The sequence below is a fragment of the Phaethon lepturus genome, unplaced genomic scaffold (genome assembly GCF_000687285.1).
Source record: "Phaethon lepturus isolate BGI_N335 unplaced genomic scaffold, ASM68728v1 scaffold24204, whole genome shotgun sequence".
NCBI lineage: Eukaryota > Metazoa > Chordata > Aves > Phaethontiformes > Phaethontidae > Phaethon > Phaethon lepturus.
In genome coordinates this window covers 30,118-50,940 of record NW_010534421.1, presented here as the reverse complement: position 1 = coordinate 50,940, position 20,823 = coordinate 30,118, and the positions used below count along the sequence as shown (strand labels likewise).

Below are 20,823 nucleotides of genomic sequence, written 5' to 3'. Positions count from 1 at the left end.
TTTTCTCTTTCCCTTCTCTCTTCTTTTTAGAGCTGCGTAAGAGAGCACCCATGGAGCCAGCAGAACGAACGTAATTTTGCTAGGCAATGACAGATTCATTTAAAATTAGAGCGTTTGGCTAGGATCTTCTTTTGTTTCACAAACCTGTTTTCTTCTGAAGATATTTGTACACAGGATTTCTTGAAGCGACTTAAACTTTACAGTATTCCTGCAGCTAGTAAAGCCCTTAAGGTAATTGGAACTGGTTTTGAAATCCTATTTTCAAAGAAATCATCCTGGTTGACTATTCATATAGTTCTTACAGAAATTAAGTTTTGTAAGAACATAGCTTTTACAGAAACGAGAGCATGAGACATCTGAGAAATAGGATTTCCGTTCCATACCACATAAGATACTATAGTCCCACAGAATGCATACAGTTCGATATATATCATATCCAACTGTAAATTCCATGATAAAAGCCATTCTCTAATTGGTAGCAAAGCTTCATTTTTTTCAAAACATAAACTCAGTTTACAAATAACTATGATGCTTTTTTGAAACAAAAAAGAAGTTCTGAGTAAAGGTAGTGAGAGATCTTTGTTATCAACAAATTAAAGGATTTTCCTAGAAAGGGCTGATTTATATTTATATGGATTTATATATTTATATGGATTTGCTTCAGAGTGATTTAAGAAGTAAAAAAATTTGGTAGTTCTTTATGGATCTCTGTTTACAAATTATTCTTTAAAAAAAGACTTGTTGATAAATCTGGTTCAACATCGTCAAATTTTTTTCTGTGGATCATTGTCCTCCTGAGATCTAAAATGTACGATTAGTTACATCACACCTATTTCCTCTTATGTAAAGCAAGCATCAATGAAGCATAGCAGACCTAGCTTTGCAGATTGCATGTTCCCTTTTTTCAATTAGGAGTGGATTTTGAGAGGCCTGTTTCTCATCTGTCAAATTTCATTATATTAGAAAACGCAAAATACTGGCATGTTTTGTGCAGTGCCCTAATAGGCTTGTATAATTTCTCCTACCCCATCAAAGCCAACCAAAAATATACCAGTAGCATATTTTCCCTTCCTGAATTAATTCAGAGTCCTCAGGGATCATTGTGTTCAAAGGTTTGCACAAGAAAATGTCTTCTGGGAACTGCACTTGTTTGAAGTGGATTTAGTTAGTCTAATAAACCATATTGTGATACCACATTTTTACTGAATGAAACACAATGCCAGGAGTAATTGTACGTGATTTTAAATGAAGCTATACGTAACAATGCACTCTCAAGAGAATGTCTGTTTTTAGAACAATAGCATGTGGTGGTTGTGTTTGATTGCTTAAATGTAATTTAATAAGAAAATACTCTGCGCTGCTCTGTGGAGGATCTGAATTCAGAACATTCAGCACATTCCTCCCATTGATATCTGCAGTACCATTCTAAGCCAAAACACACACAAATCGGTAGGGTAAAATTTTCTTTGTGCGACATCACTAATTTGATAGTATTGGGGCCAAAGTAAAAGACCTTCACTCTGACCTGAAATGTATATCTGATATCTCAGATTCTCCGTGGAAAGGTTTCTGAGTGAACTAAATCTTGGTAGGAGTTGCTCATTCACAAAATACAACAGCCGCATCACCTCAGAATCAGATAGAACATACTGACTTCAAAAAAGCTGAAAATTCAGTGTTCTTTTTAATGAAGTGTTAAGATTGCATGTAGTCTGATACCTGGGCTTTCAGATTCATGCTTTGCCTAAAGCATAAAGATTAATACAAACACAGCAGCTTAGGAAATCTGAACAGAGCAGGCACACAATGCCTGTTTTTCTCAGGCATTACGAGACCATCGTTTTCCTGAGAAATGCATTCTTTCCCCCCCCCCGCTGTTTAAAGGCAAACTAAACCTTGCACGAGTGAAAAAGCAACAACAACAAAACACCACCATAAAAATCCTGTAAGCCAAATGCCACATATATTTTGAATTGTTATGGAGTCAAAGCTATTTGTGTACAATTAACAAGCCACACAATCTAATTGCAGGTTTAAAAAACCCTCATGCAGAATTTTAACTTTTAGAAGCTCTTGCCAATGAAATTCCACCCTTCCTGTTTTCAGAAAGATAGTCCCGATTTTGTTTTCTAACTAAACAAACTGCTGATTCAGCAGGCATTTCCAGCTCCATCATTAATATCAGGTCATTTACATTTTCAGTTTCTGCCTGAAACCAAAAAAAAAGGGCAAACAACATCAAGAAAGCTGAAAATTAATAAAAAACTTTGTGTGAACAAACTCATTCCCATCCTGTAGTACTGAGCATTTTCCTGTTTGGACAGGTATTAAAAGTGTCAATTCTATGATATAAAATCATATTAAGCAAGACAGCACTTACCTCCACTTAGTATAATGACAGCTATAAATATTGCTAGGTCGCTGTCATCTAATTCCAGTGCATTGAACTTCACAGCAAACTCGAACTTGGGTTCCATAAAGTCACAAAAAGGTTTTCTCAGGCTCTTCAGAAACTCCCGTGTCATGAATCCTTGTCCATCAGATATAAGAACTCCATCTTTATTCATCAGAGAAGCCAGGAGAGTATATATGATCTCATGGACCCCATATTTCAGGAGAGTTACTTGATCATTCAGGTCAAGATTCACAAAACCTGGAATGTTCTTGGCAAATTCTGTGATCTCCTGCACTGCCTCCACCGAGCGAAACTGGCAGCGCTGGAAAATGCGAATTGCTACTTCTTTGTTCTCCTCCTGCAGCGGCGACACATGCTTGCACTTGATCTGATCTTCTCCCATCATTAAAGAGTTCATGTCATAAATAACAAAAGGCTAAAAAATGAAAGGAAAAGACAATTTACTTTCAAATGTCCTTTCTATGAACATTTGACTCCTGAGAAACTGAAGTAGCATACAGAGGTACAACGCATCACAAAACACTTGAAACCTAGGAGGTATTTGACCCAAAAGGGCTAAATCTTTATAAACCTATTAAAGCAAATATCCTCACAGTGTTAAAAAGATTTACAGAAAGGAGAGGTAGTTCTTAAGGACTTCTCACATGTGCCATGACTTCACGTTCTAAAAAAAGGACTTTGAATGATACTTTTTTTAATAACTGGGGGGGGGGGGGGGAGTGCGAGAGAGTATTTTTGGGGGGGGCTGTGAGTAAGGAACACTGTTTTAAAATATCCATTATTTTACTTTTTTGGTGGGGGTTTTTTTGGTTTGTTTTTCTTTTTGTTTTTGTTTGTTTGTTTTATGGAAGTTCTGTAATACCACAATTTGAAGTTTGGAATGCTTAATAATAAAAGGTTAAAATGTTACTCCTTTTACCTGAATTTTAAAGGCTTCTATAAAACAGAATCTAGTAAGTGTACAGTGACATGTTCGCATTTCTGATGATACAACTTCTTTTTTGTAGAAAGACAGAGTATATTCACATTTTGATTACTTTATGTACTGTCATGTTCGTTTCAAGTTCTGCCTTTCTAGAAAATACTGCGAGTAGTATCAGCTTTATGGTATTGATAATCTGATAAATTTAACCTTTTGGTGTTAATACCTTTAAAAATAACAAAGGATATATTTAAACTCAAACAACTTGTTAATGAGAAAGAAAACACAAATAACATGATACAAACTACAGCAGCACAATTCAGAACACAAGAATGAGTTTGCCTGTGAAATAAACTGAACTGGAATAAATCAATTTTGAAAGCAGATTAGAAAAAGTAGTGCCAGGAAAACTTTCATTAGGATCTGGAAACAATCTGTTTCAGAATATGCAGAAGCAGCTCCTGCTTTTAAAGAAGTGGTTAAGTAAAGATTTCTCGAATTCATCTGAAGGATCTTTTCCTTAGAGAATAAATGACGAAAAAGCTCATTGCTGCACTGAACAAATATCTACTGATATTAATAGGTTTGTTAACACACTTGATTATTTAATTAAAATACAAGGAATTATGCACCAACAACTGGACCAGAGAAATGCATTTTTTGATTTAAGGTCCTTTATGATTACAGATTCTAATGCCTTATTCATATGGGTGCTTACTCTCATGATTTTATATTCACTATATGCCGCAGAAGAGATTAGAAAAATAACCCAAGCCTTCCTAAGGTAGTCAGTGGTCCTCTCCCGCAGAATCAACTTCTGGAAACTCCTAAAATTCTATTCCTATTTGATTAAACCAGTTTTGAAGACTATTCAGTGCTAAATTATTATGAAATTTTAAAAGCTGAAAAAAGCTTCTTTCTTTAGAGTCTGGTGGTGCCTTCTGAAGAGGATATTGCCCACAGATGCTTATGACTACCCACCAGCTAGAGGTTGCTACCCCCATAGTTCTGCAGATGGAGGTTGTGAAAGTGTTCAGTCATCGGTTTCAGGGCAAGTCGAACACAAAGCTCTGACCCGCTGTCGCTAGGTCTAAGAGAGGGAGGGATGGCAGCTGGTGGTTTATGTCTTTAAGTGATACAGCTGCTTGGAAAATGGGGGTCTACCTGTGAACTGAAATAATAGTATCTGCACAAGAGGATTTCAGCTCTTTTGACACACTTTTTCCATTTGCACTAGGATTTCAGTGTGAAACTGAAAAAATAAACACACTGCACTGAGAAGAGCCAGGAGGATAAGGTATTTTTCAAGACACAGTGGTATTTTGGCAGCAGAAAAAGCATTTTATACATATCTGTACATATGTATATGCATGCATATGTGAAATAGTGGAATAACAAGACTGCAGAGGAGGCTTTTAAAATGCATGTTTTTGTATTAGTAGGTCATTCCTTTCTTTTCTTTCTAGAACACCTTACGTGGGAGCACCAAGTACAAGAAAAAGTCACCTATTCTGTGCACGTACACGTGCTTTAGAAAGCTTACGCTATGCCACCGGCCTGCTGACATTAGAAGATGAAAATCAAGAAAGAGTTCCAAATAGCTAAAGAAATTTTTAATACAGAGATTCAGATGAACTTCGTTAGTAGAATATTATGTCAAATGAGCACTGTATATCCCCAAAGAGGATGAGTTAGTCATTTCAGTTTTGACAGGCTCACTTGGCATATGAAATCACTTGCAGTTAATGCAGATGATATAGCAATTAAAAAATAACATAAATTTAAACTGTGCCCATAGTAAACAGTTTCATGTTCCAGAGCATAAAGTTCATTAGAGTTCAAATAATGTAAAAGTTGTAACCTTTAAATACTGTCACTCTTTCAGTGTTATTTTTGTTAAAAGACTTGAAAATTTGCAGCAACGAAAAACAGAATTCTATGTCTATTGTTTTATTGCTATATTCTAATATGGTAAAGTTTTAAAACTTTCAATAAAAAAGGAGAACATGATTGATGGCATACTACATATTTACTGCATGAGTATTGCATTAGTGTAACTTTCAGACATGACCAAGTTGTGTAAGCCCAGATATTTGTTAAGCACCCAGCACAGCACCAAACCACATGCCAACTGGTTTCTGTGACAATTTCATAGAACCTTACAGAACAAAAGTAGGACTTGTGGATGCACTTGGGCCTTCAGAAACAAACTTCCCAGATTTCTGAACACGTCTGGAAAAACAGAAGGTCAGAGCACCAAACTTCTGTCACGTTCCAGAGTGTGTACAGTGGGCAGCTGCAGAAAAAAGGAGCAGGCCTCCTGGTGGACTTAGCGTTTCAGCTTTCTGCAGAATAAATCACAGAATCATAGAATCAGGGTTGGAAGGGACCTTTAGAGGTCATCTAGTCCAACCTCCCTGCAGTGAGCAGGGACATCTTCAACTAGATGTTGATATTGAACTATGCTAGTTCAAACTTTATAAACTCCAAGACGAAAAGTTATTCAAATTGTAAGTGTCCACCATATCTGCAGTTTTTATATGTGAAGGGTACAACCAAATTAGGGACAATATTTAAATTATGATTTTAACCACCTTTAAAGAAAGAAAGCCTAAAATACCTCAAAATTCTTTCCTGTCTTTGAAATTATTAAAGAAAATAAAATACAGTCTCTGTTGTAATCCTGACAATAAAATTTCTGCCAATGATTCTAGAAAATATATCAAAGTAAGTGTTATACGTTTTGGAAAACTGCTTTGCTCTTTAGGTGTTAGAATAGTGACAAAATTTAAAACCTAGTATAATTATCAGATCTTATTTATCCCCCTTCTCACTGACACAGAAGATTGTTATGTATTGCCAGTGAAGTTTCCAAAGCAACCCTCACATACTCATATCTCTACTCCTCATTTTTCAAAGATTTTCTTGTACATTCTCCTAAAATTCAAGTTGCACCAACTCTGAATACTGATCTGATCCCAGATAACCCAGTTAAATGCAGGAAGTCATCAAAGCATCATAAGAATAAGCATCATAGTTAAGGCTAGCGATGGTGTTGGTATCCTTTGACACTTATGAGAAAGAATATTCCTTTAGGTACAGCTAGTACTGATAATACACTATGATACGGATGCTTGAATAGTCGAGCAACCAATTCCTGACAGCTAGATAGCCACCTTAAACAGATAGTGTGGATGATAACCTTTGGTGAAGGATAAGGAAAACGGGAAGAGTGGATCAGAGAATACAAAAAGGTTAAGATGACCTTCAAATTCTTGTACTGGTTTCAAGTATTTTATTAGGTGAACTTGGAGTTTTTTCAAATAATGTTTACTTATCCTATCTAAAAACATTTCCTGTGTTTCAGTCACAGCTTGAAATATGTAACTGCCAACAGCAAAGTTTTTTGGTTTTTTTTTTTTAAAGATGTGTTGTCAATGTGGTAAATCATTTACTCAAAAGAAAGAAAAAAAAAAAAAAACAGAGGGAACTAACTGATTTGTCTGTCGTCTTTCCTGTCAAGATCGCCCTCGCCTTGGCTTTTGTCAGAGGGAAGGACTTTATGTATGAGTCATACAAATGCTTGGCAAGTGCTCGTAGATCAGCAGATTCAGGGTTTAACTGGTCGATGTCGCTGGAAATCTCTGCCAAGAGCTTCTCCTTCTCCGCTTGTGGCATTCGCCCAAACCTGATGGCTGAAGAAGATGACAAGCAATTACTATAGCTATAGGTGCACCTAAAAAAGAGTATTTGAATAGCTTTCTATATCACTTTTTGTTATGAGCTCTTGAAGGTTTTATTAAAACAGTACTTCGGCAAGTCAGATTATTTTCTCCAGTAATGTAGGCAAAACAGCTGAAGTGCTTCGAAGTAATGTAAACAAACAAATCTCAAAGAGGAAATAATCTGTGTGCCCAAACAGCAAGATTACAATATCTTGCTTGGAAGTGCAAACCTATTGTCAGCTCACCTGACAGGGTTGGTGAAAACCACTGATTCTACCTCCAATTTAAATAAAATGTAAAGAATCTTTAATATATTAAAATTCTGTTGGCTTAGGGTAGGAACCACCTTTCAGCCTTGTATTGTTTTGGGCAAATCACCCTATGAAGCTCAGATTTCTTCATTTGTTTAGAAACAAAACACTCGCATGCCTTGCAGGAATACATTCCTACATAGTTCAACAGAACTTAACGTAGCAAGTGCTATAAAGCATTACCAAAAGAATTAAGGAATGAAAAAGAAGGTTGTGCAGGGAATCAAAAAGCCAGAAAAGGCCGAGTTCTTCATGGTAACAGATCTATGTGCATGCAGCATTGATAGAATGGGACATGGTTCTGCCTAGTCATACGATCTCACAATTGCTCAATACCAACGTAAGGCGGGCTGTAAACCTCCTACTTTTACACCGACGTACTTATTATCCAAGATACTGTTTATTCATATGGGGACTGACTTGGAAAATATTTCAAATGAGCCATCAAGACTGATTTATCATGTGATATTTCAGTAAACAGAATTCATTTTATTTTACAAAAACAAAACGGAACAAAAGAGCATCAAAACAAAAAACAGAAGGAAGAAATAAAGGTTTGCATTTTGGCCTTAGGAGGAAATAGAAGTATTATAAGTATTTTTATATATTAGTGTCTTCCCTGGAAAAAGTAGAAGTGCTGTTAAGATCACACCCATGAATGATTGTATTAGGGACATTTATTTTGGAAATGACCATTCACTTTCCTTTTATGAGTTTGCTTGCAGTGTGCTGATGCACAAAAATGACACTTTTTTCCAAGAAAAAATAATTTGCCAGAAAACTTAAAAAATCCCATTTGTCATATATGATATTGATTGATTAGTTCTATTATTTCATGGCTGTAGAAACAAGGTTGTTTTTACAACTGTACTACATTTCTCTCTCAGCAAACTTAGTCTCCGAATGATGCATGCTGCGTATTTCATATTTGCTTGGGTATTCTTAGAGTTAACGTCAGAATAAAAATCATCATGAAAGGAAAGCTAGTTCAATAGGTACAAGTTAACATATTCTATTTTTTTCCCCAGAAAATGTCTGTTGCTTCTAATTTTTTCATATAGGAAATTTTGAATAATTGCCAACTGATATTTGTTTTGGGTCATATATACCATGGCATATGCATTTTTTTCTTTCTCATGGGAAACACTAAGTATTTTTAATCAGCTACTAACTATAGTTTTCAGGGAGACATCACTGCCCTCCTTTCTTCGGAGAGCAAAACATTTACAGAAAAATTATTAACGTCACATTAGTTTATATGACATACTATAATGGCTCAAAAAGACTGAAACCATTCTGTAAAGAAGCAATGTGAATGGATGAACATATGGTAATGTTAGTGGTATCTAAAAAATTGATATCAAACAAAGGGAGAGTTCATATTTGTACTTGGTGTAACCTAAATAAAGAGATGAAAAAATTCAACTTAACTACAGAAAAAATTAATTCATCTACATATGCTTCCATGAACACTGTGAATCAAGACCATTTTGGTATTTTCATTTCGCAGTTAAAATGGCTTCTCTCACTAGTAAAAATTCTTATTTGCAGTTAACACAAACCCTTTGAGTTTTTTTTTAAAAAACATGTATGGATGTTGGTAACGTGAAACACACAATACTAAGATCTGCATTTTAGACGTTCTTGAAGATATAAAATGAATGAAATATGAGTATTTAATGAAGTAAATAGAGCGAAAACTCACTGAAAATATTTTATAGCATTTACAGATTATTATTACTTCTTCTGATACTTAAGGGCTGATTCAATAAAAAGAATCAAACTGTCATCAATATAATAAAGTTAAAATATATTATTACAAGAACAGCACGTATAACTAAAATGTAGGTCGAGAAGGTGTTAAAATAATAATCTAGCTAATAAAAGTGTTAAAGGTTAATTAAAAGTCCATGTTGAACAGTGCAGCTAGACATTTGTTAAATTCATATTTTCATAAAAATCTATGTTCTTCACTAAACCTGGTTTCAGATTTAATATTAATTTAATATTAAACTTGTGACATTAATAGGATTATGTTTTATGATTAATTTGTCCACTTCTCAAATGTGCATTTTGCAATAGCTTCATCAATGGAAAAAATCCTGATACTTTGATGCTTCTGACTGGGTTCTTGCCAACAAATCCAACTCCTCCTCACCATCTTTTTTTGAGGAAGAATTTGCAAATTGAAGACCTAAGTGATGTCTAGCAAGACTTCTCAGACTATTACAGTGGACCTTTTAATCCTGAAAGAAAGCAAGGCAAATATTAGCCTCATATAAAGGACTGTTAATAAAAGAGGGAGACCAGAATTACCCAGGTCTATAAAATGTTCATCACTCCTAGAAATATATGAAGTGCAATTTGTTATGACCTGATGACTTCTTAACACATAGTAAGAAATACTTAGGAACTCTAAGGAACACATCCTTTGAGAGATTTCACAACCATATCAGGAACTAGGTGCTTTGGGCCAGAAAAATGTTTCGTTAACAATAAATCCTACTTGTAAACTATTTTGATATTTTATATGGGATACATTTATAACATCATATATATATATATATTAAAAAATCTTCATAATATGTTTACAATACATTATGCATCCCTAACAGCCTGGTGTGAGTTCTATACGCTCATTCTGCACGCTCATTCTGCAAGCATACTAACTCTAAGTATTATGGCAACGAAGCTTGACTGAACGCCAGTATGAGACTCGATTCTGTTGTGGGCCTATTCTTGAGAGTCGGGGCTTACAGAAGCGAGTTTATAATCTGGAATCTCACTGGCATAAGACTCCCTTTCATCAAGGTAATTTTTACAAACAAGGGATAAAAAAGGGACAGTATATTGCTTCGCCTCATGATGTTTCAATATTAACTTAGCTCTAAAATAGTAGTTTATACAGGTCCCCAAGGCTTACAAACAATATGAATGTAGTCTCTTTTTTCCATCTTTTTTTTTTCCCCCTCCTTCCTCCCTTCCCAATCAAGTATCTACTGAAACATTCTTAATGATATACCACAGTGCATATACCAGCTATGACACTGATTACTGAAATAGGGTTGTTTAAAGTAGAGATTTTATTGAAATGATCAGGGATTTTTCAAAGCAGAGATTGTTTTGTCATTAGAGAATAACTGACTAAGCTGTATAATTGTATTCTTTTGAAGAGCATTAACCAGACTGGTAACAAACATCTTGCTAGAGATTCAGACATGGGTGCCTGTTTTTTTCAAGTAAGTTTGCCAGAATTGAGGAGGATAGTTTCTTTTTTAAAACTGAGGGCAGTTTTCCACATAACTGCATCTATCTACTGTTGCACTGATGCTGCCACTGTAGAATAGGCTTACTTTTAGTTTTGAGCATAAAATGACAGCATAGTATGTATACTACGTTTGCTAAATATTCCCCTTATCCCATACCCCGATTCCTGTGCAGAGTCGCTTGTCTCCTGTCCAAGAGTCTCTTGGAGAGTAAATTACAGTATTTGTGCTAGCAATTTGGTATTGCTAAACAACATTTTGTCGATAGTTCTCTGTTAAAAAGTTTACTGGTGTAGAATTTATAATAAATGACAATTTACATCGTGTTTATTCTTTTTAACGAAAATAAGATTGACTAAGGGTGTTCCAGAATGACGTTTCTGGTGTGCTTATCTATCCCCAACAAAGGATATCAAATCACCTTTGCAGAAGTAAGCGTGTGTCATAAGCCCTAGTGATTCTAATATAAATTTCCATTAATTTACAGATTGCATTGGAGTTTGTCATACTGTTAATATTTCATTTACTGTTAGTAGTCCTAGAGTAGATGCCTCCTTTCACTTGTAATTTATTTTTACTTGTGATGGTGTTACTTATTTTCCTGAAAAGTGCTTTTTTGAGATCTCTGCATGAAAAGTGCTATAAACCCCAAATATTATTTATTACTTTGCTATTTCTTTCAGTACTCTTCCTTGTTGGAATCATACCTAATTTTTTGTTTCCATGTCTTTGAGAATTTATACAATTTTTGTACACACAGTCAAAAAAACCTGTGAACATTAATGTTAAACCAGAGCATTGTCTTCACTGTGCTAAATTTTCTGAATGCAAACCTTATAACCTTATGTATAACTGTTTTGGAGTTAAAGGCCAAAGACATGGAGGAAGACTATATCAAAGGATACATGATGAAAGCTGCGTGGAAATATATGAAATATTTGGCATAGGTTTGGCATGAGGCCTCATGATGCTAATTTTTCTATGAAGATAAGATACCTGGTTTCTTTTTTAAAAAAGATTATTTTAAATTCTTTCTGTGTAAATGAAAAAGGAAAAAAAACCCACAAACAACAAAAGAAATAAGTACTACTGCCAAAAGTAACACTGAATTATATAAGTCTGTTAAAAGGCCGGGATTACTTTGAAAAAGAATTAGCACAGATGTTGTTATATGGTAAACTAGGTTATAAGCATTAACTGCTCTTCTTGAATGCTTGCGTGCTGCATTTGGAATCGAGTTAGATCTAACAAAGACAGCTTCCTCATAGCACAGAAAGCTACTACACCAATGTCAAATCAGTCCAAACTCCCCGTCGTCGTCAAAGCATGCACTAGCTGGTGAGCTCATCAAGGCAGTATAGCAGGGGGGCGTGGGGGCATGAGCTCTCTCTTAGTGGCCTAGGACACCCACCCTTGGTTTAACGACCCACTTGAGTGGGATTGCCAGCTACTGGAACCCACGTCTACCAGTTCAGCAAAGCAGCCACTAACAGTAGCAGAGCTTGCGTGTAGCAGAGGACCAAGACTTCTTCTAAACACATGAATTGACTTCACCAAGGATGGAAATGGGATCTTATCGTTTTCTGCCCTATAAAAATCCTTAGGGTGTACCTTGTTGCCTGCCATCATAATATTAGACTTTTACGTAAAATAATTCGGCAATAATGAAATCCCTCAGGAATCTCATAATATTTTCTTGTGTTTAGTGTGTGAAAACTGTGTGTGGGGTAAAGTTTGTTATGCGTCTTTATTTTTGTGTGGATTGTAAGTTTATTAGCAATCTATCATTTCCACATGTGTTTCGTACTAAATGGTTGGGGCTTTTTAGAATGGATTAATAGCAGTGGATCTTTCATGAACCACTTTTAAACACTGTCCCTGTTCATGACCATATGTGTCTTGGAAGACTTCTGATGTAATTCACGAATTATGAGAGTAAAGTTTCCTAAAAAAAGGTGATCAGGACCCAAAGTATATTTTAAATATAACAATTCATTAACAATGTAAGGTTAGAGAGTTGTGAATCAAATATTCCTACCTTATAATTTGATAGGCAAAAGGATAGTTTTAAATTATTTTTTAATGTTTAGAATATATTTTATAAATATTTAAAATTTATAAAATATATTCTAAACTAATATATTAGTTGCAGCAGATTCTGTTCAATGTTCATTAGCATTGCAGACAAAATTTGGGGCAAAATTCAGTTTTGTGGTACTAGCCTAGTAGTTTCCTTTTGGAGAAGCCACTGTGATTTTCAGGGGACTGAGACAAAAGTCAGGGAGAGGTCAGGGAGCAGGAGGTTTACGGAAGGAATTTGGAAAGCGGGATTTTGGGTAAGAGGAGAAGTAGGAGGGATTGATGATACTTACAGAGGTTAGGGTGGAAAAAGGAGAGTTCACAGGGTGGATAAGAGTTCACAGCATTTCTGGTGGTTGAAGAAAATTTCAAGGATGGGTGGCAACCTTTTCTGCTGCTCTCTCCACCTCTCTCCTGTGACCCTGGCCTCATCTTCTGTTTCCCTGGACCACTTATCCTCCTTGCTACTCTATCTTCTCTCTCCTCCATCTTCCCTCACAGCAGGCCTTATCTCCCGGGCGCCTGGGAAGTGGACCAAGGCAGGATCTGCAGGGGCAGGAAGGGCAGGGACAAGGCAGCCAGCTGCTGTAAGGGGTCTGGAAATGCGGCTTGCTGCTCATGCTGCAAGGGTGGAAGGGGTTCAGATGGCAATTTCTTTCACAGTAATAGAAGATCATGCAAGTTTGGGCACGTGCCTGCAGCTGGAATGTATGGTGTCTCTCCTTTGGCAGCTATTTCTTTTACTCGCGTTTACAGTATTCTCCAAATGTCAGCAATATAAAACCAATAGTCAACAGAGTAAGACACTACATGCTACATTATATCCTCTGCCTTTCTGTGGAAAAACTAGAATATTTATCCTTACACCACATTTTATGGCTTAGAGAAGTCACTACAATTGCTTAGACACTCTTCTGTATAGCACTCTTCTGATTGTCTACATTATTTTTGAGCATAAACGAGTCCTTAAATAGACTATAAACACAGTTTCTCACACTAGAAAGCACAGGATAAAGCCAGGGCGGATACCTGTCTGAGTTTACTGGAGGCATGTGACCAGATTGAGCAATTCACAGCTCCCAGAACTGATAATAAAGACATATTGCCATGTGTGCTCTTTTTCCCATTACAGTAGTTGGTTTTATATAAATAGTACTTTTAGTAGAGGATAAAAAATTAATGAAATTTCTAAAATAAAAGAACAAAGCTTCTGCTTGGTAGTACTTCAGAATACAATCTGAGCAACTAAGGGTTAAACACAGAGCAGCACTGTGGCTAGAGAAGGAAAGGAAAACAATATTCAAAGCATGAGAACACTACTGTCTTTTTTAACCTTCAGCCAAGTGGTATGTAGCGTTTATACGTGAAAAAATGTGGCTGTAGCTGCTAAGTGCCCTATTCATTTTGCAGTAATGTATCTATGCAAAGACAATCATAGATTGGAACCATAGTAATCCACATTCTGATATCAAGCTTTTAAAATTCAGATAATTTCACTACCCGAAGGGATGAACTTTAATCTGTATATGTAACATAAAAATGCATCTCAGTGTCACTGACAACATCCAGTGTTGCATTTCGGCATGTTTCTTTTTATAGGTTTGTCTTCAAAAGTGAAATTTAGTAAATTTATTTTATAAATGATGAAGAAATGAGGGGGGTGTTTCATGCAATGTAATGTAACCAGAGTGGGCAAAAAAGGCAGATGTAGAAGCCAACACTTGAATATAAACACTACTAACTCCCTGTTAGGTGAACTCGTGGGAGCAAATGAAAGCGTTCCTTCAAGCCCTGGGACAAACGGCTTCGCCCTTTTCCCCTCCTGCCTATGCCTCCCACCGACTCCCATTACCGTGGCCTCTGCTGGTGCCACAGCTTCTGCCTTGGCAGAGTGGAAAGATGGCAGGTGAAATGTTAATTTTAAAAACATTTCTTGGGCCCTTTATGTTACTAAGCCGGAGAGAATGGTCTCGGCCTTCTCCTTCTTGATAGAACTGCACATGGTTCCCATTGACATCATTGGACGGCATGTTGCGAGGTTATGAGAGAATTTGGCATGCACATTTCATATTATATGAAAATAATAATAATACCTCCTGAATTACTATAAAAATACCCACAGTAGCATTTCAAAATTAGATTTATTTTTAAGTGTTACTGTTGCATCCCAGGAACTTGAAAACCATATTTTCTATTAGCAAAACATTTCCCATACCAATTTACATTCACTGCATGTATTAACTTTGCAAACCACAGTTAAGCTTCCCTCTTGGGGACAGTACGCTCATTTTTTATATTGAAAATAATGAAAGTTCTAAAAAAACCACAGAGAAATTATTTTCCCAGTCATGTTTGCAATTCTTTACCCTTAGAATTACATAAGTCTCTATGTTATGACATTTAATTCCTGTTTTTACTCAACCTTGCCAAAGCAAGGCAGCAAAGAATCTTCATGATGTCTCTCTGCCCAAACATTCGTAAGTATTTCCACATGAATTGATACATTAATTTTAAAGTTCAGAGGGACTTTCTTCTAAATTCTGTGCAAGACAGCAGTGTAACGATATGCTCAATGCTATCTGCTTACCTACTGTAAAGAAGGCAACCACAGAACCATACACAATTGCAAACACCTTTGCTATCTAAGACTACGACATACTCAAAATGGAAACACTGCTTACTGTTCACAGGTGGGAGGGGATATTCACCTCTGGGTGGGAGAGACAGCACATATTGCACAGGAATCACAGCTATACAGACTATATGATGAGAGGCTGACAGCTGAACGAGCATGCTAAGAAACACTACACTCCTACTTACCACACATTGGAATCTATGCCCAGATGTGGGTAGCCTAGGAAGGAGGAGGAGGACAGGTTTTTTTAAAACAGTACAGGGTCTGGCCCATTCATTTAAAGTATGTTGTGTTCTAGCGTGAGGAGGTGTTAACAGTCCTCGGTAAGTGTTCTGTGCATCAAATTCAAGTTGTTATTATTCATAAACTTTTGGTAAATTCTCTAGTCCATTTTTCAAAATTAAATTAAGCTTTCCACTTACAGGAAAGGGATATAGAGCTATTGTATGCAAAAGAGTCTTGCCAGAAAATAAGGCAATGAACTGAAAAATAACAGTTACACCAGGAATATGTCCAGGAAGAACAATCAACAGCGTAATGAGCAAGAATGATGGAGAGTAAAGCAAACGTGCATGTTATATTATGTATTATATCAATAAACGCAGATCTCTATCTATCTGATTTTTATATTGAAAGTAATCTCCCATCATATACGTAGTTTCCTAAACTCAGAGACAATCTCTCCGATACGGATTTCTAAACCGCCTAGCGTAAAGAAACGGAAGACTCTAGATGTTAAAGCAGCACATTCAGTAATCATATTCACGTTTCATGTTACTTTCCAGATGAAACACGATTGTTTTAAAATATGCTATGCACACTTACCGTTATGCGACATTCCAACGGCGAGGCATTTCTGAAATCTGCAGTACTGACATTTATTTCTGCTTTTCTTATGGATGCGGCAATTAAGATCACACCTGTCATAAATTAGCTTTAATCTGATTGTTCTTCGAAAAAAGCCCTGGAGTAAACATAAAAGCATGTAAAAGGATGCAGGAAACTGCCAGTGTCATTGTGTCACTTCTCTACACATACAAAGCACCTTTCTGTACATACACTGAACGTAACTTTGTTTTAGACAGATTTCCTAAGGAAATAAGGCTCACGTGATCATACTGCCTGCTTATCAGTGTGCCCCTGTTCTGATCTTTTCAGCCATTTTCAAACGAGTTTGATAGAGGGGTAAAAAATCTCAAATAGCTGGGGAAGCTTATGGGAACCAGTGGGGTTTAAAGGACAGTGGGGACCTAAGCTGGGAGCTCTACAGACGTGCTGAGCATGAGGAACACTATGCGAAGGGAAGCGAAGCTCCATTTGTTTCACTGCTCATAGGACAATTTGTTATAAAGCGAACATGAAATTTTCTAAATTTAAAGTTTGCTACCAATGTGGAAAATTTTTTATAAACCACAACAAACCAAAAATTCTGCCAACTGCAGTTTGATCTCAAGTAAAAATAAAAAAAGTTATTGGGTTATCTGTTTGTTTAAATTTTCTTTCCCAACGAACTACTTTTTTAATTCTATTTCAAATATTTATTTTCCTTCTTGAGCCTGAGTACTTAAAGAGAATTTATATCCTTTCATCTATTCTATTTCTTTGTTTTTGCACAGTGCTAAACTAATTTTGCAATATTTATTTCTGGGTTTTACTTTCTACATTGTTTTCTTTTCTAGTTTATCTCTATTGTTTGGATATTACAAGTTTGCGAAGTACATTGGCACGTGAAAAATCAAAACACTTCATGCCAAACTCACAGAAATTATTGCACAGAAGTCTTATAAAAAGAGAAATCATTATGGAAATTCACAGTTCTGTCTTTTTACAGTTTAAAGATGCTTTCTCAGATCACTCATAATCAGTTAATAAAGTTTATCCCAATTTATCATCATTTGGTTCTTGCAACAATTAATTTTTCCTCACAGTGAATAATAACAATAAAAGCATAATGCCAGCTCTGATTTATATAATTCACTGTAATTTAAGCAATCAATAGCATACTTATTGCTTTATGTGTGTTCCTAATTCAGTGTTACAAATTTTAAGCTCTGCATTGGGTCTTTAATATTAGTTATTTTCCTCAAGATACTGGAAATAGAGAAGATGGGAATTTCACGTTAAACTCTAATACTTTTCTTTGAACTTAATGAATTATTATTAATTTCTTTCTCTGGCATTTCTTGAGGGCGGTTAATTTTTATACCTTTCATTTGTCCTTCATGTGTTACAAACATGAAATATCATTAAGATAAAAAAAAGCCTGGGGACTTTTAAAGCAGAAAGCTACTTTCTTTAATACGATTAGACTTTTCTGTAGTCACCTAGAAATGTGTAAATTGGATAAAGAAACTCTAATCAATCAGAATAACAAAGTCTGAATTTTAAATTGCTCAGGCTGTTGAGCTTTGGAGTTGGGCATGAGCCTGCTTTTGCTGTTACATGAATTCAGATTCTACAAGTGATCTCCAAGACAGCGGTAATGAAATGCAGTTGCATAATTGACAGAAGAGGAAGAAATGTACAAAAAATTCAAATAGATCAGTAACATAAACAATAAAAAAAGCAAGTTATTTTTTTAAAAAGCTCCCACTTATTAAGTCATAAAGTATACGCAGTGTACATGGACCAATTTACTTAAAGACCTAAAACGTTTTCTCAAAAGCACAGATCTGTAATTTTACCAAGTGATTATTCAGATGAAAATAGAATCAAATCTTACTTCAGAAAAAATACATTTGTGACAACTTACCTTACAACCCTCACATGCATGCACACCGTAATGAAATCCAGAGGCCTTGTCCCCACACACACGGCATTCAATAGCCATAAGGGAGTTGGAAGACTCCTCATGAGGTTTATTGTACAGCTGAACTTTTTCTGAAAAATAGGGTGGGGAAGGAGGCTCCATTTTGATGGCACCTGTGTATAGAGAAGATTTAAGTGATAAACGCAAAGTATAATTAACTATATAGAAGAAGCAGCAAGGAATAATCTCAAGCAATTGCAGTAAACAGACAGATTCACAGGTCTGCTTCATAATACAAAACGAGCAGTAAACAAAGGATGTAAAGGGTTGGAAGCTGCAATCAGCTATTTCCTTGGCAGTATGTAGGCTGAAAAGCCTTGAAGAGGCAGATTCTAAGGCAGAAGGTCTATTACAGATTCAGTTTTCAGCTCTGTAGTGTGGCCTGATTTGAAGATAGGGACATTAGAGATTTACACATGGAGACCTCGTGCCTGAGAGGCCTCACTTTTCTCAGTATCTTATCTGGTTGTATGACTCTAAGGTGTTCAGAACTACAGCAGGGAGGTGGACTGGAGTTTCTAATCTAGTAAAAAAAACCCCTAACTTAAGTAACTAATAGACCTATACATTGAATAATATATTATTGGATAATACATATGTATGATAATATAATATCGGATATTTAAATAAATTTATCCTTTTCCTGGGGAACAGTGTTCAACTTTGGATGCAGTTCAGAGTTCATTTTCTCTTCTGAAAGTTTCTAATTGAGACCAATTTGTAACAAGCTCAACCAACCAAATGCAATATCTTTAAATCAATCATTACTGGTCATAGAAGAAAGCTGTGACATTTGACACTATTAACATTACATCAGATCACATCTCAGGAGTAATGTAACAGACTCAGTATTACAATAAGCTGAATATTTTTCTTTTCCAGACTGGCCACACTGTACAAACCGGAAAGTTTTCTTTTTTCTTCCTAGTTTATATAGGAAAGAAAAGTGGAAAATTACCTAAGTAAAGACAAAGAGGATTTATCCTACCTCAACCCTACCGCTCTCTCTAGCTTGTTATTAAAGTGTTATGGACATTTCTAATTAAACAGAAGAAAAATAAATTATTAGCTGGAAAAATGCCTTTTAATTAATTTCATAAGTAACCCAGAGGTATACAGGACCTGCTTCGCTGTACAACCAAAATTAAATACCACAATTTTCCTAGCAAGAATTCCCTGAAAGAATTCCTGTACAGATTACTAAAAAAAAAAGTCATGTCAGATTTAGGTAGGCTAAGCAGATCTTTAAAAGAGTTCCAGGCCCAGCAACCTCACATTCCTACTTTTGCAGTAACAAGCTATTTAAGAATAGGTAACTTCCTCTCTTAAAAGGAGAGTTCTATATAATTTTATTTATGGTATTTTTCATAGTATATAAATAATACTGGCCCATGAAGCTCCAAGGTTACGTCTGCATTAGGAACACTGATAAAAGTTATATCAACATTGTGACTCAGATGTAGCCAATATTTCTACTCGATCAGTTTCTTAGGTCGTTTGGAATTTAAAAGCTACACATATTAATGATTAATACGCTACGTATGCCGGGGCACTTTTTAAAATCCAGGATATTTATTCTGCATTGCGTGCACAGAACTTCAAAGGACAATTTACACACAAGATACATGAATAGGAGACTGGAGGTTTCAGAAACAAATCATAGAATCTTGGAATAGTTTGGGTTGGAAGGGACCTTTGAAGGTTGTCTAGTCCAGCCCCCCTGCAATGAACAGGACACCATCAACTAGATCAGGTTGCCTAAATGGTGGGGCTCACGTGTCTAACAAAGAGTGTTTAATGTCATTTTAGATACTTTATGATACTTTGCCTAATCGCCAGCTGCTGCTCTGGAAGGGTGAAGATCTGCTATATGTATTCTAGCTTTTCTATTCTTGCAAGAATATCTTGTGACATCTCTGATGAGACAGGATACCAGCATTTAGGCATCTGAATACTTCTAAATCCTTTTGCTGATAGTACACTTTCCAGAGAATGAAATAAAAGTGAACATGAAGGAAATATATAAAAAAAAAACACAACATACTTTGGCAATCCTGGAGCTTGATATCATATTTATAATCAATGCTTGTCTGATCAGTTCTTGCAAGAGGAATATCTTCATAGTGCGGTGAAGAAATGCTTGAAAAATCAACAGTGGTAAATGGCTTTATGTCAAAGGAATGTGTATGATCATCCATTGCAGACAGATCCACTGGACTAATTCCAAAATTAATGGGCCAAAACGGCATTTCTGTGTCAACCATTGTAATCCCTGAAAACAAAAAAAAAGAAACAGACATCTTAAAAGAAGCTGGTTATCTCCGTAATGAGTTCGGGCCCAAGCTGAGGTCCAACTGTCTCACGTCCAAAGGGTTGGGATGCAAACTCACAATCAGGTGTGGGTTTTAGGGGAATGTTTGGCTTGAGTTTGTCACCATAGAATGTATTAGGCTGCATAGTAACATCGCACAGATAACGCTGGGCAGTTAACTCAGCTTTGAGGTTCTTCTTAGGAAGGCTGTGACGTCTCGTGTCATAAGAGCAAATGAGATTTGCTGGCATCCGGGGCTCAGGCTAACCTCAGAACAGAATGGCTGTCTTAGGTATGCTCCCATCTGAACTGATCTGATCTCTGCTTCAAAAGGCAGCAGAGACAACTA

General features: G+C 36.0%; 1 protein-coding gene across 2 annotated transcripts in view; it reads right to left on the bottom strand.

Annotated features, from left to right (window-relative positions):
• The window catches only part of PPARG (peroxisome proliferator-activated receptor gamma), a 25,911-nt gene extending 5,479 nt beyond the window's left edge, over positions 1-20,432 (bottom strand). The window contains exons 1-5 of one of the 2 annotated variants that reach the window (XM_010285529.1): positions 20,208-20,432; positions 18,107-18,276; positions 16,180-16,318; positions 6,834-7,033; positions 2,381-2,831 (exon numbers count right to left, since the gene is read on the bottom strand). In XM_010285529.1, the coding sequence (XP_010283831.1) occupies positions 2,381-2,831; positions 6,834-7,033; positions 16,180-16,318; positions 18,107-18,276; positions 20,208-20,427 (1,180 nt within the window). In that variant the 5' untranslated portion in view covers positions 20,428-20,432. Of the gene's footprint in view, positions 1-2,376; positions 2,832-6,833; positions 7,034-16,179; positions 16,319-18,106; positions 18,277-20,207 lie in introns of both variants that reach the window. The other variant, XM_010285530.1, reaches the window with a different exon arrangement.
• Between the last annotated feature and the right edge of the window lie 391 nt (positions 20,433-20,823).